A 14,960-nucleotide genomic window follows, 5' to 3' on the forward strand; every position below is an offset into this window, starting at 1 on the left:
CTTAAGTCCTCACCTCTGAACCACGCTCGTGCAGAAACTTTTGGAACTATAGAAAATAGCCACCATCCAAGTTCGTTATGTGTCCAATTTCTTTGCCAACTTTGAAAAGTACTCTGACGGACTAATGGGAAAAACTCGTTGCTCGAGAATTGTTTATCATAAACCTCACTTTCCTGTGCGCCCATCTTTGCCAGCGAGTCTGCCTTCTCATTCCCGTAGATTGAGCAGTGAGAAGGGACCCAAACAAAGGTAATCTTTAATGATCTTTCGACCAAAACACGCATCTGCTCTCTTATGTTTGTAAGAAAGTAAGATGCGTGCTTAACAGGTTTCATCGACCGGAGAGCCTCGATAGAACTAAGACTATCCGAGAAGATGAAAAAATGTTCTACGGGCTGATTGGAAATTATCCCCAAAGCGAAGTTAATTGCTGCCAGCTCAGCAACATAAACCGAACACGGTTCCTGAATTTTTCGGAAGGTTGTTGAAGTTACAGAAAATGGAAAGAAATGGAAGAAAACGGAAGAAAAAAGAAGAAAAAAGAACAAATAAGAAAAAAGAAAGGAAAAAGAAGAAAAAAGAAAGGAAAAAGAAAAATATAGAAGAAAGAATTAAAAAGAAGTAAAAAGAATTTAAAATAGAAAAAGGAAGAAGAAAGAAGAAAAAAGAAGTAAAAAGTAGAAAAACAGAAAAAACAGCATTAAAAAGAAAAAAAAATGAATAAAAAGAAGAAAAATGAATAAAAAAAAGAAAAAAAGAAGCAAAAAAAAAGAAAAAAGGAGCAGAAAAAAATAGAAAAAAAGAAAGAGAGAAGAAATAAGAAAGAAGAAAGAAGAAAGAAAAAAGAAGAAAGAATAAAGAAGAAAAAATAAAGAAGGAAGAAGAAAGAGAAAAGAAGAAAGAAGAAGAACAAAGATAGAGGGAGGAAGGAGAATAAAGAAAAAACAAAGAAGGAAGAAGGAGAAAGGAGGAAAAAGAAAGAAGAAAGAAGAAAGAAAAAAGAAGAAGAACAAAGAATGAAGGAGAAAAGAGAAAGACAAAAACACAAAGAAGAAAGAAGGAGAAAGGTGAAAAGAGAAAGGGGAAAGAAGAAAAAAGGAAGAATGAAGAAGGAAAAAGAAAGAAGGAAAAAGAAGTAAGGAAGAATTGGGATACGGATTGGATTTGGATTGGATTTGGAATTTATTTGGATTAGATTTGGATTGGATTTGGATTGGGTTTGGATTGGATTTAGATTGGATTTGGATTTGGATTGGATTTGGATTGGATTTGGATTTGGATTGGATTTGGATTGGATTTGGATTGGATTTGGATTGGTTTGGATTGGTTTGGATTGGTTGGATTGGTTTGGATTGGTTTGGATTGGTTTGGATTGGTTTGGATTGGTTTGGATTGGTTTGGATTGGTTTGGATTGGTTGATTGGTTTGGATTGGTTTGGATTGGTTTGGATTGGTTTGGATTGGTTTGGATTGGTTTGGATTGGTTTGGATTGGTTTGGATTGGTTTGGATTGGTTTGGATTGGTTTGGATTGGTTTGGATTGGTTTGGATTGGTTTGGATTGAATCAGATTTGGTTGGAATGGTTTGGATTGGTTTGGATTGGTTTGGATTGGTTTGGATTGGTTTGGATTGGTTTGGATTGGTTTGGATTGGTTTGGATTGGTTTGGATTGATTTGGATTGGTTTGGTTGGATTTGGATTGGTTTGGATTGGTTTGGATTGGTTTGGATTGGTTTGGATTGGTTTGGATTGGTTTGGATTGGTTTGGATTGGTTTGGATTGGATTTGGATTGGTTTGGATTGGTTTGGATTGGTTTGGATTGGATTTGGATTGGGTTTGGATTGGTTTGGATTGGTTTGGATTGGTTTGGATTGGTTTGGATTGGTTTGGATTGGTTTGGATTGGTTTGGATTGGTTTGGATTGGTTTGGATTGGTTTGGTTGGTTTTGATTGGTTTGGATTGGTTTGGATTGGTTTGGATTGGTTTGGATTGGTTTGGATTGGTTTGGATTGGTTTGGATTGGTTTGGATTGGTTTGGATTGGTTTGGATTGGTTTGGATTGGTTTGGATTGGTTTGGATTGGTTTGGATTGGTTTGGATTGGTTTGGATTGGTTTGGATTGGTTTGGATTGGTTTGGATTGATTTGGATTGGATTTGGATTGGATTTGGATTGGATTTGGATTGGATTTGGATTGGATTTGGATTGGATTTGGATTGGATTTGGATTGGATTTGGATTGGATTTGGATTGGTTTTGGATTGGATTTGGATTGGGATTGGATTTGGATTGGATTTGGATTGGATTTGGATTGGATTTGAATTTGGATTGGATTTGGATTGGATTTGGATTGGATTAGATTTGGATTAGATTTGGATTGGATTTGGATTGGATTGGATTTAGATTGGATTTGGTTTGGATTTGGTTTGGATTTGGATTGGTTTTGGATTAGATTTGGATTGGATTTGGATTGGATTTGGATTGGATTTGGATTTGGATTTGGATTTGGATTGGATTTGGATTGGATTTGGATTGGATTGGATTTGGATTTGGATTAGATTCGGATTGGATTTGGATTGGATTGGATTTGGATTGGATTTGGATTGGATTTGGATTGGATTGGATTTGGATTGGATTTGGATTGGATTTGGATTGGATTTGGATTGGATTTGGATTGGATTTGGATTGGATTTGATTGGATTTGGATTTGGATTGGATTTGGATTTGATTTGGATTTGATTTGGATTGGATTTGAATTGGATTAGGATTGGATTTGGATTTGAGTTGATTTGGATTGGATTTGGATTGGACTTGGATTTGGATTGGATTTGGATTGGATTTGGATTGGATTTGGATTGGATTTGGATTGGATTTGGATTGGATTTGGATTGGATTTGGATTGGATTTGTATTGGATTTGTATTGGATTTGTATTGGATTTGAATTGGATTTGGATTGGATTTGGATTGGATTTGGATTGGATTCGATTTGGATTGGATTTGGATTGGATTTGGATTGGATTTGGATTGGATTGGATTTGGATTGGATTTGGATTGGATTGGATTTGGATTGGATTTGGATTGGATTTGAATTGGATTTGGATTGGATTTGGATTGGATTTGGATTGGATTTGGATTGGATTTGGATTGGATTTGGATTGGATTTGGATTGGATTTGGATTGGATTTGGGTTAAATTAGGATTGGATTTGGATCGGATTTGAATCGAATTTGGATCGGATTTCACTGGATTTGGTTAGGTTTGAATTTGGATTGGAATTAGAATTTTAATTTATTGTACAATAAAAGAGTTATAAAAAATAGTTTAATGTGGATGATATTTCATTAATTATTTTCAATATGAAGTTCCTAATTCATTCTACGTTTATTACACATCTGGATAGTAGAGGAGGAGAAGAATGTAGTAGATACGATCAGGTTTATAAGGTATCGAAAAAAAGTGATTCACTGTACTGCATTTTGGTATTGGCAATCAGTTGAATTTGAATACGCTCTTTTGGTGTGTATTGCTTTCGAATGGGTAGCAAGCTACCTTAGATGAAACAATTCGAATAATCGTGTCAAAGCGTAGTGCGGAAAAGTTGGCTGATTATTGTTGCGACGAACGGACGAGCCTAGTGACCTCGTCTGGGTCACGACAATGGTATACCTACATATCAATTCATCTTCTGCCATTTATGCCAATCGAATCCAACTTGACTACTGCATAACCGCTTGTTCCCAGTATTCACTCAACCGAAAGTGCGTCTTCCTCTGTCGATCGCTCACACACAACTCCCCGAGCTTTTCTCCACGTTCGCTCACCGAACCGATGTCATCATCCTTTATCAACTGTGGTAAGCGCGTGTTGCCAGTATTGCTGTTTACACATCGTTACATCGTTAGATCATATACACAACCTATTTAGAACTCATTTTTTTATTTATTCAAAACAGAAATCATTATGACAGTATTTTAATCATCAAAAACATAATCCTGATATTTACTTGGTCGCTTACGTGTACGTCGGCAGCCCCGTCCCGGTGACGTGGATGTTATTACTGTCTGGCCCGTTGACCGTTTTTCAGAAGGGGCTGATGTGCCTTGCTGTTCAGGGGTCTCCGCTTTCTTAGTAGTGTGCCTGTCAAGTTTCTTCAAGTGAGCACTGTTTCGTAAATACACTTTGTCCGTTTCAGTAGATTGCACTTTTATAGCATTTTGGTTTACATCCACAACTTCAAATTCCTCTCCTCTGAATGTGGTGTCTAGCGATCCTGGGTTCATGTTACGCATTAGAACAGTATCTCCTCTCATCAGTGTATGATCTTTTGCCTGACGTTGTAAGTCCGCTCTCTGCTTATGGTATTCCTTTCTTGCCATATCTCTATCTCGAGCCTCCTCCCATTTCAAACTACAAGGCGTACGGATCGATGGAATACGTGTTCTGATCTCACGACCGTATATCATTTGCCCTGGTGATATCCCAGTTGTCTCCTGAGGCGTGGCATGATACATCGCTAGATACTCGTAGAGATCAGTTTGCCAGTCAGTACCTTGTATCTCACTGATTTTTAATCTCTTGCCAATGTTACGCATCTGGCGTTCAACGGCCCCGTTCTGTTCGGGCCAGTAGGGAGTGGACAAGTTCAAATGAATACCGTAACTAACACAGAAGCGAGTAAATTCATCTGCCCTGAATTGTGGCCCATTATCTGCTGTTATCGATCGCGGGATACCCAGGGTATTGAACATTTGGAGTAATGCCGCTATTACCCGTTGTGCTGTTGCAGGTTTCATAGGTTCAACTTGAATGAACCGCGATGTATAGCATACTACCACTAGTAACGACAAACCACCTACCAATCCTTCTTTAAAATCGATCGCGACATCCTGCCAGGGTTCTGTTGGTCTACGTCTAAGCATGGGATTTGGACTGTCCGGGATCCCCGTCATTGTACAGGGTTTACAGCGTCGCACGAAGTTCTCTACAGCTTTATCCATCAGGGGAAACCATATTTTTGCTCTAAGCTGCCTTCATAGCGGTACACCCTTGGTGACCAGAATGAGCCAGTTCAATTAGCTTATCACGCAGTTCCTTCGGAATAACGATACGATCTTCTCGTAGAACGAGTTCACCGAATGTGGTCAGGTCATCTTTTATCGCTGCTGTCCTAAATTCTGCTGGGACCGAGTCCCAGCGACCGGAGAATATTGCATCCTTTACGGCTTGTAGTTCATCGTCACTTTTAGTTGCTGCTTCAATTTCTTCGATAGTAAGAGCTGCCAACCACGCAACAGTATCAATGCCATCTGTGATTTCTTGTTGACGCTGGGTCATTCTCGATAAAGGGTTTGCAATGTTGTCCGTACCAGGCTCGTATCGCACTATGAAGTTGAAGCTTTGCAGTCTTAGAATCCATCGTTCTATGCGAGCCGATGGCTTCGACTGTGCTCTGTTAAACAAATATTCCAGAGGTTTGCAATCGGTGATCAAAGTAAACTTTATGCCATAAAGGTACACGAAGAGTCTTTCCATTGCCCAAATGATTGCCAGGCACTCTCTTTCGGTTTGACAATATTTTTTTTTTCTTCGTCTGTGGCCCCGTGAATCAACACATCGTCCATGTACACGATAACACCCTCTATTCCTCTAAACAGGTTCTCCATCTCTCTCTGGAACAACTCCGGAGCCGATTTAATGCCAAACATTAATCTGCGGAACCTATAGACCCCACTGCGAGCTATAAAAGTGGTTATATCGCGGCTGTCTTCATCTAGCTCGAAATGATAGTAAGCTGCCTCTAGGTCAATTTTTGACAATTTTGTCACCTGTTTATTTATAATTACTGTTTGAAAAATAATGTTTACATACATGGGTTTAAACCTACCTTCGTGATCGATGTTATTGCTGCGTCAATGTTGGGCATCGGATAATTCTCGCGTTTTACAGCACGGTTTGCTGCCCGCATGTCGACACACAACCGAATTTTTCCATCCGCCTTCCGAATCGGTACCAGAGGCGAAACCCAGCTCAACGGTCCTTGTGCACGTTCTATGATGTCCTTCTCCAGTAAGCCACGGATTGCTTCTTCGACATCTGCTTCCATGGAAACTGGTAGTCGCCTAGCGACTTGAACTACAGGAGCGATATTCGCATCGATTTGGATTTTCAACGTCACGTTGGGAACTTTAGGGAATGTTTCTGGACCTTCAGATAGATTGGATACGTGGTTAATATTGTAACAGATATTCAACACACCTAACGCGAATGAGATAGCTTTGCTCAGTATGTTGGTTTGTCCGTCTGGTGCAACCAAGATGTGTGCCCAAACGCCGGTTTCATCTCCTGGTACTTTAACTTCTGATTCGAATGCGTCACTGAAGAGTATTTTCATATCTGTAGCAAAAGATGTCAGATGATCCAGTGTTGGGAAATGTACAGTAAAACACTGTGATTATGCGAATGTTTACATTTTATCCGGTCAAATTTCACGCACCGCACAAACCGAAACAGTTTTCAAAAAAAAAATTACGCCTCATTGTGACATTTTTTTTGCTGATGAGGCAAACTGTTTGTTTGCTGCTGCCTGTGGCTGCGTGAGAGTCGAGCCGTCGGTACGGTCAGCATTTGCATGGGATTTCTTGTTTTGGTTCGTGCGCAGCGCAAACATAACAGAATCGAGTCAAATTGCCTGTGGCGCAAAGCCTAGAAAGAATGCTAGCCGTTGGTACTAATTCATCAGTTCTAGCCTCTAAAATGAGCAAGGAGTAATAAAATAATCATTTACCACCAAAAACGGTCATTCGTCTGTTTGGTCGTGGCTGCTGCTGCGGCTGCCGTGGTTTTGTTTTTCTTTGACTGCGTGGCAGAACGAATGATAAAAAGAAATGTCAACCGTTCCCGTCCCTGCAGATGTCACCAACATGTCCATCTTAACAATAGAGGTAATAAACTATAGAGGAAGATTGTCGCTGTCGTCACTGGCGAAACATCTTTTGCTGGCAAGGATAGGGCACTAAATGACAACGAAGGAAAAATCAGTACGTTTTGACAGATAGGTACCCAACATGTTTGGGGACGATAACAAAGGGAACCGCAGCGACAATCGTCCTCTATAGTTTATTACCTCTATTATCTTAACTCCACCAATCTCCAGTTTCAATACTTCGTTCAGCTGGTTTACGTCCTCGATTGTAAATACCTACTCCTTTTGTGGTTGCCTTTTCGTCGAGTATAGCATTAACGGAATGACGTTTCGGTGCTGGTCCTGATGGTTGCTGAGATTCTTCTCGCTTTCTTCGTCGACAGCATGCCTTGAAATGCCCTTTCGTTCCGCAGCCGTGGCATTTGGCATCGTTCGCTGCACATTTTCCTATATCCTTGGCCAGGTGTCCAGGACGATTGCAGTTATAGCACCGTCTGTTGGTTTCAAGATTCTGTCGATTGTCCGGTCGTTGATCTACGACGCGTTGCACCAAAGTTCTCTCAAAAGTAGACGCAGAGGGTTTGTCATACTGTTTGGATTGTTTTTGTACCTCCTCAATTGTCTTCCCAAGTGTCATGACATCATTAAGGGTTAACTCTTTGGTCAACAGTTTCTTACGCAACTCAGTTGATTTACAACCCTCTACTACTTGATCAATTACCATATCGTCCGGGTCCATGAAATCACTACGTTTCGCTTGATCCTGTAGCCTGAATATGAACTCATGAAATGGTTCGTTTTCTTCCTGCTTCATTTCCCTGAACAAATGCCTTTCAAACCTTTTGTTCAGTTGCGGGGCAAAATACTTTTCCAATGAGGTTATGGCTGATTCATACTGAAACACGATTACTTCCCCTGATTGCAAAATTTGCTGAACTTCATATTTGGTAATTTTGTCATAAAACTCTTGCAGTTCTAGACCACCAAGCACTAGTAGCATATCAAACTTCTCTTCGTCATTTTCGATCTTACTCGCACGTAGGAATCGATACTTTGAACGGAGGCATTGCGGATGCATCTGGAACAAATTAAAAAGTACTTTGTTGGTTTCTTTTCGAACCATTATGTTATAAAAAAAACTAAATGTTTGAAGCTTTATTGGCATTCTTTTCAGCATTCACTTGATAATGCATCGAACGTCAAACAAAGTTCAAGGTCATGATCACAATTCCACAAAGCATTGACAATATGGTCCAATGGAACATGAAACCATTCTAAATTTGTAACCTTGAGACTAAACACTAGTAGAATGAAACGCCGCTGTTTGTTTCAACGACATCTCATTCCAGTTCGAGACAGCAACACGTACGGACGTGTTTTTTGCTCGCGCATTTTTTTTCGAAGTGTTTTTTTTTCTCGTTCGTTCGCTGTTTACGTTTTCGCTTGTCGCGTTGGCGTTATTTTCTCCCGGACCCGTCATGGGACCCCTCGGTGGCCGATTCGGTCGCTGGAAAAGTGCCTAAGCGCACTGCTCTTGGAGGCGCGGGTAACCCCTCCAAGCAGCTTTTGCAGAGCAACGTGTTCTCGCCGTTGCCGCTTGATGACGCCGGCAATCCGCCGAAAAAGAGGAAGAAGCAGCAATCGCAGCTGCCGCAGGTGCAACCGGAGCGGAAGGAGAAGTGCCCGCCCGTGTTTGTGAAGGGCGATCCGCCGGATTTACGCCCAAAATTCGCCAGCTGATCGCTAAGGGGCTGAAATGTACTTTTCGGCTCTGCAGCGAGGGCGTGAAAGTGATGCCGGCGAACAGGGACCATCATCAATCCGTCGTGGAGTTCCTCGAGGTCCACAAGTATGAGTACTACACTCATGACCACCCCGGCACGAAGCCGCTCAAGGCTTTGCTGCGAGGACTTCACGACATGAAGGAGGAAGAGCTCCAAGCAGAGCTTGAAAGTTGCGGACTGAAGCCAGTAGCCGTCCACAAGATCGCTCGTCACGACAAGGCGAGGAAATATCGCGACCAGCTTTACCTGATCCATCTGGAGCACGGCTCCACTACCTGGAAGGACCTGAAGCTGGTTGGCGTTATAAATTACACCGTCGTTGACTGGGAGCGATATCGGCCAGTGCACCGCGATGTCACGCAATGCACCAACTGCTTCAATTTCGGGCACGGCACCAGAAACTGCCGCATGAAGCCGCGCTGCAACAAGTGTGGCGAACCCCATCCGACTGACGAGTGCGACAAAATGGAGGTGGCCGATCCCAAGTGCGCCAACTGTGGCGACAAACATCAGGCCACCACAAAGGGCTGCCCAAAGCGAGCCGAGTTCCTGGAAATCCGGAAGAAGGCTTCCACCAGGACCATTCCGAAGAAGAACCGTGTTCCTGTAATCAACGAGGTGAACTTTCCAGCTATCCCGGCTCCCCGTCGTGTGATTCCAATACTCCCACCGCTACAGCCGCACAAGCGACTGGCAGCGGCAGCTGCATCGGTCCAAGCTCCAGCATCGTCGGCACCATCCACCAGCGAATGGCCCCGCTTCCTCCTCCTGGGTTCCGTCGGCAGTCGGAGAACGAAGCCGTCCCACCGGAAGAATCTGCCCCGCTGTACACTCCGGAGCAACTGATGCCGATCTTCGCGCAGCTCGCCACTCGACTGCGCGGCTGCAAAACCCGATTCGACCAGGTCTTCACACTTGGCATGTTCATCATTGAAAATGGCTGCTAGCCTGGGCCTGGTCAACTGGAACGCTTGCTCGCTAAAGAGCAAAACAATCGAGCTGAAGGATTTCCTTGAGGAGAAGGAAATAGACGTGGCGTTCATCACCGAAACGCACCTAAAACCGGAGGTGAACATCAACATCCCGGACTTCCGCATCGTGCGACTCGACCGGCCGACCAGGGAGGTGGTGTGGCCATCGCTCTTCGCTACAACATCAACTGTCGTCTGCTTCCAAGCTTCCAGCTCAGTGTCATCGAGGCCATCGGTGTCAGAAATCACCACTTCGGTCGGCACAATCGCGCTCATCGCGGCGTACTGTCCAACGCAAGCCAAAGCCGGCGATGGATCATCGGCTGCCCTTCGGAGGACATCGTCAAGCTGACGCGGAGGCAAGGCCAGTATATCATTGCCGGCGACTTGAATGCCAAACATCAAGCCTGGGGCAACAGTCGCGGCAATCGAAACGGCACCATCTGGAGCAACGACATGGAGGAAGGCCACTACACGATCCTGAGCCCGGATTCCCCCACTCGGCTGAGTCGGTCCGGTGCCCACGCAACGCTCGACCTCTACGTAACAAACCTGAGTGACCACGTCTCGCAGCCGGTTGTATACCAGGAGCTCAGTTCGGATCACTATCCGGTGGTGGCGGAACTGGGCTCCTCGGTCAATCGGCACCAGCAGTTACGGCGGAACTACCACCGAGTGAACTGGCAACGTTTCCAGCAGTGCGTCGATAACACTGTCGACTACGAGGTGCGTCCGGAGACGCCGGAAAGAATCGACCGCCAGCTGTGCGCTATCGAGGAGGCGATAACGGCGGCCCGAGAGCTACACGTACCGACGGCTCGGCAGGTAAGCAACTCCTTAAACATCGATACACTCACCAAAGATTTGATTCGATTGCGGAATGTCACTCGCAGGCAGTTTCAGCGTACTGGACTGCCTGAGCTTAAAACACGCTGCAATCGAATCACAAAATTATCAAGGCCAGAATGGTGGACCTCAAAAATAACGACTTCTCGAATAAGATCCGCACTCTCCCAGATTATGCTAAGCCGTTCTGGAAAATTACCAAAATTCTAAAATCCAAGCCTCGGCCCATTCCACCTTTGATCCCACTAGACAATAATGGCTCTAAGGATCGCTTGATAACTCCTGCAGAGAAGGTCGCTGAAATAGGTCGTCACTTCGTCAGCTCACACAATCTTGGGCAGAACATCGTCAGTCCACACGAAGCAGCCGTCAACGAGCATGCTAACAACATCCATTTGATTCCCAACGACTTCTCGGAGGAGTTGGAGATCTCAACTGACGAATTGACGGCCTATATCAAATCGTCGAAGAACATGAAGGCCCCAGGCTTCGACAGCATCCTGAATCTCGAGCTCAAACACATGAGTGCTCCGTTCTTTGAGCACCTCTCGCTGATCTTTAATCAGTGTCTCCGGCTTAGCTACTTCCCATCGTCCTGGAAGTCAGCGAAAGTCATCCCCATCCGGAAGCCTGGGAAGGATCCTTCCTCCCCCAAAAGTTATCGACCCATCAGCCTACTCTCAGGGTTATCCAAGCTATTCGAAAAAGCTATTCATCATCGGTTACTTGAGTCTGCCGAAAATCTCAACATCTTGCTCGAGGAACAGTTTGGTTTCCGACGCGGTCGGTCAACTGTACACCAACTAACCCGAGTTACCAACGTCCTCAGACGGAACAAGTTTGTCTCGAAAACATCCGCCATGGCCTTACTCGATGTCGAGAAGGCATTTGACAATGTATGGCATGATGGCCTGGTGTACAAACTACAACGCTACAATCTTCCCAGCTACCTGGTGAAAATCATCAACAATTACCTGTCGGCAAGGACATTCCGGGTCTCAATCAGCGGAGCGAGTTCCAATGCGCACGACATCGTCGCAGGCGTTCCCCAGGGCAGTATCCTCGGGCCCCTGCTTTTCAATCTGTTCACCTCCGACATGCCAGAACCTCCAGAAGGCGGCATTCTGTCTCTGTTCGCAGATGACACATCCATCGTCTACAACGGTAGAGTGATCAGAGCGCTAGTGGCAAAACTCCAACGAGGCCTGGATGCCCTGACAGAGTACCTCACCAGCTGGAAGATCTGTATCAACGCGGCGAAGACCCAGGTCATCATTTTCCCCACTCCAAATCCCTAAACTTGTTCCGCCTGGGGACTGTAAAATCATCCTCAATGGCACGACTGTGGAATGGGCCAATGAGGCCGGCTACCTTGGCTTGACCCTCGACAGCAAGCTTATTTTCCAGGCAACAGGTTGACAAAACGGTGACAAAGTGTAACGTCTTGTTGAAACTACTGTACCCTTTGATCAACCGCCGGTCGTCATTGTCCCTGAAAAATAAGCTTGCTGTCTACAAGCAAATCATCCTCCCTGTGATCGAATATGGCATGCCGGTCTGGGAGAGCTGCACTAAAACCCACCACCTCAAACTTCAACGGGTCCAAAACAAATTCCTGAGGATGATCCTCAACACCCCTCCCAGGACAAGAACATCCGAGGTCCACCGTCTGGCCGGAATAAAAACCTTACATGAACGCTTTGGTGAGTGTAAAGAAAAGTTTAGGGTCCGTTGCTTGCATTCGGATCATGCACCAATTAGGGCGCTAGTTCCAATCTAGGTTATCAAATTTTTTTATTGTAAATATTAGTGTACATTATAGTTAGGTTATCAAATTTTAAAAAACACACCAGCGCCTCCTAAAGGCCGTCATGATACATTATATTTTAAAAATTAAGTAATAGCATAATAATAATAATAATAACAATAATTGAAATTGAAGTTGAAGTTGGAGGGCCAAGCCGGCCGATCACTGTACATGTATAAAAATGATTGTAGAACAAAACATGTTTTAAATAAAGAAGAATTTTACTACTACTACTACTACTACCGCTGTTTGTTTTAGGTATTGAACACCCTTGGCATGGAGCCTTATCATTTCACTTTGTCATCCGGTACGAATCAACTTACGAATCATAAACCCTGCACGTAGCATCAATGGTATGAAGCATGTATCATTCCAGCGCCAAGCATCGACTTTACACTTAGTTCTGGTACGAAACCTCTACATTGCACGTTGCATCCCTGGCACGAAGCCCCACTATTGCACGTAGCATTCCAGCACGAAGCATTGACCTTACACATAGTTCTGGCACGAAGCCCCACTGTTGCACGTAGCATCCCTGTCACGAAGGCACACTATTGCACGTAGCATATCAGCACGAAGCATTGTCCTTACACATAGTTCTGGCACGAAGCCTCCCCATTGCTTGCAGCATTCATCGCACGAAGCCCCACTGTTGCACGTAGCATCCCTGGCTCTAGAAATCTTTCAGTAATACCAATTTGGTTCATTTCCGATTGTTCACATTTACCCTATATGGAATAAACACGTAACATAACCAAACTTTTTTTCTCGGTCTTGATTTCTACACAACGCTTCCGAATCTAGCGCTCCGCCCTGTAATGTGTCCACTACCCAACAACGATAAAATACGATTCCGCTGTTTTATTCGTGTCATGGTTTTACCTTTATTTTTCACAATTTACCAAATTCACACCTCATTCATTTTTTTCGAAGAAATTCTTCAACTTTTCACTTACCAATTTTATGCCTCGTCGCCATTGTATAACCGCTTGTTCCCAGTATTCACTCAACCGAAAGTGCGTCTTCCTCTGTCGATCGCTCACACACAACTCCCTGAGCTTTTCTCCACGTTCGCTCACCGAACCGATGTCATCATCCTTTATCAACTGTGGTAAGCGCGTGTTGCCAGTATTGCTGTTTACACATCGTTACAACTACGAGGTATACCCCGCTAGGCATAAGAACATAAGGCACAATGGACGTTAAGCATAACGGACAAAAAATATAATGGACGTTCGATATAAAATGTTCCAAAAAACAACCTCTGGTATAAAGAAGGGTGAATTATGCTTAACGCACCCGATGATTCGGGCGTTCTATCCATTTGTTCAAATTGTCTTTTCTTGGAGCTAATGAAATTCGAACTTACCTAATTCGGATGTTTGTGATCGAGCCATTAGACTGTTCCTAAGTAATGTTCCTTGGGTCTGTTGTTGCTTCCTCGGCAAACATCCATCAAATATTTTCAATTTCCTAGCCGGAAAAGCGGTGGGCCGGTCATACATTACGGAAGAGCGGAGACGATATATGTAAGCAAGCGCTCAGTAGTTATCCGGTAGGGCGATTTTTTGACAAACAAACTTGTAATGAATTTGTAAGTTATAGAGCAATTAATAATGAACGCCAGAAGTGCTGCGGATCATTTACCTGGAAATTGAATTCAAAGGAGCAGAAGAAAATGTCTTCACACTCAGTAAAAATCCGATTGTGAAACCTAGTTGATGTGGAATCCGCTTCGCAGGATAACGCAAAGCCCCTTTACGTACAAAGGGCCGGCTATAGAACTTAAACGATCAGTTTGGATAACCTTTGTGGAACAATAAAACAAACACAGCACTCCATTGGAGATCTCAATGGTCGGATGCTGTCGTCCAGCCGTTAAACACATAAATATAAACATGCGCTCTCGTGGCAACATAAAACAATCATCAATTGAGATAAATTGCCACAGTTATTGCCGTATTGTCTAGTGAAGGAGCTCATTTCGCAAGAGGGTTGCCGTGTGTTCGTCTATCCCGCACTCCGGGAACCCCCACTCGTGGAATGTTATTGCTTATCAATAATGTTTACTGGGAGAACATGACCCAAGTACAAATGTTAAGCTTAACCAGCACCACGACCCGAACGGTATTCTGGAAAGGTAGCTAAATGAAGGGACGATGTATAATCAAATATTTTACTAAAATATTTGTTCTACTGAATTATTTCATATCTAATATTTGCTTTTTTTTCAAATCTTCGACTAAAAAAATCGATGTGCTACTTTGTTAGTATTTTTTATGGAACAATTTAACCGCTCATGAAACGCTCATTTTAGAGTAATTCTGAAATGAAGTGCCACTGCAGCCATGAATCGATTGTCTGAAGCAAAGTGATTAATTTTATGATCTGGCAATGTTTTGGACCTCTCCTCGGGAAGATGCCAAGGTGCAAGGGCCATTAAAAAGTAATCTTCCCTGGCAATCAATGGAGAAGAGCTCCCCCTGCTGCTGCTGTTGCAAATTGAAACCGAAATGGATACTAAATTTGAATGATGTTACACCCCGCTTCGGCACTTTTCCGTTCGATCTTTTGATGAATTCACTCAATTGGAAATGAGTTCAACCGTCCGTCGGTTGGTCGGTCGCC

General features: G+C 43.8%; 1 protein-coding gene across 1 annotated transcript in view; it reads right to left on the minus strand.

The window, feature by feature from the left end:
• Nucleotides 1-5,500: 5,500 nt before the first annotated feature.
• Nucleotides 5,501-14,960, minus strand: part of LOC134206927 (uncharacterized protein K02A2.6-like) — a 41,799-nt gene continuing 32,339 nt past the window's right edge. Inside the window, exons 3-5 of the mRNA XM_062682669.1 lie at nucleotides 7,165-8,002; nucleotides 5,887-6,395; nucleotides 5,501-5,827 (exon numbers count right to left, since the gene is read on the minus strand). Of these exons, the coding sequence (XP_062538653.1) occupies nucleotides 5,501-5,827; nucleotides 5,887-6,395; nucleotides 7,165-8,002 (1,674 nt within the window). The remainder of the gene's footprint in view (nucleotides 5,828-5,886; nucleotides 6,396-7,164; nucleotides 8,003-14,960) is intronic.

This window comes from Armigeres subalbatus, chromosome 1 (genome assembly GCF_024139115.2).
Source record: "Armigeres subalbatus isolate Guangzhou_Male chromosome 1, GZ_Asu_2, whole genome shotgun sequence".
Classification (NCBI taxonomy): domain Eukaryota; kingdom Metazoa; phylum Arthropoda; class Insecta; order Diptera; family Culicidae; genus Armigeres; species Armigeres subalbatus.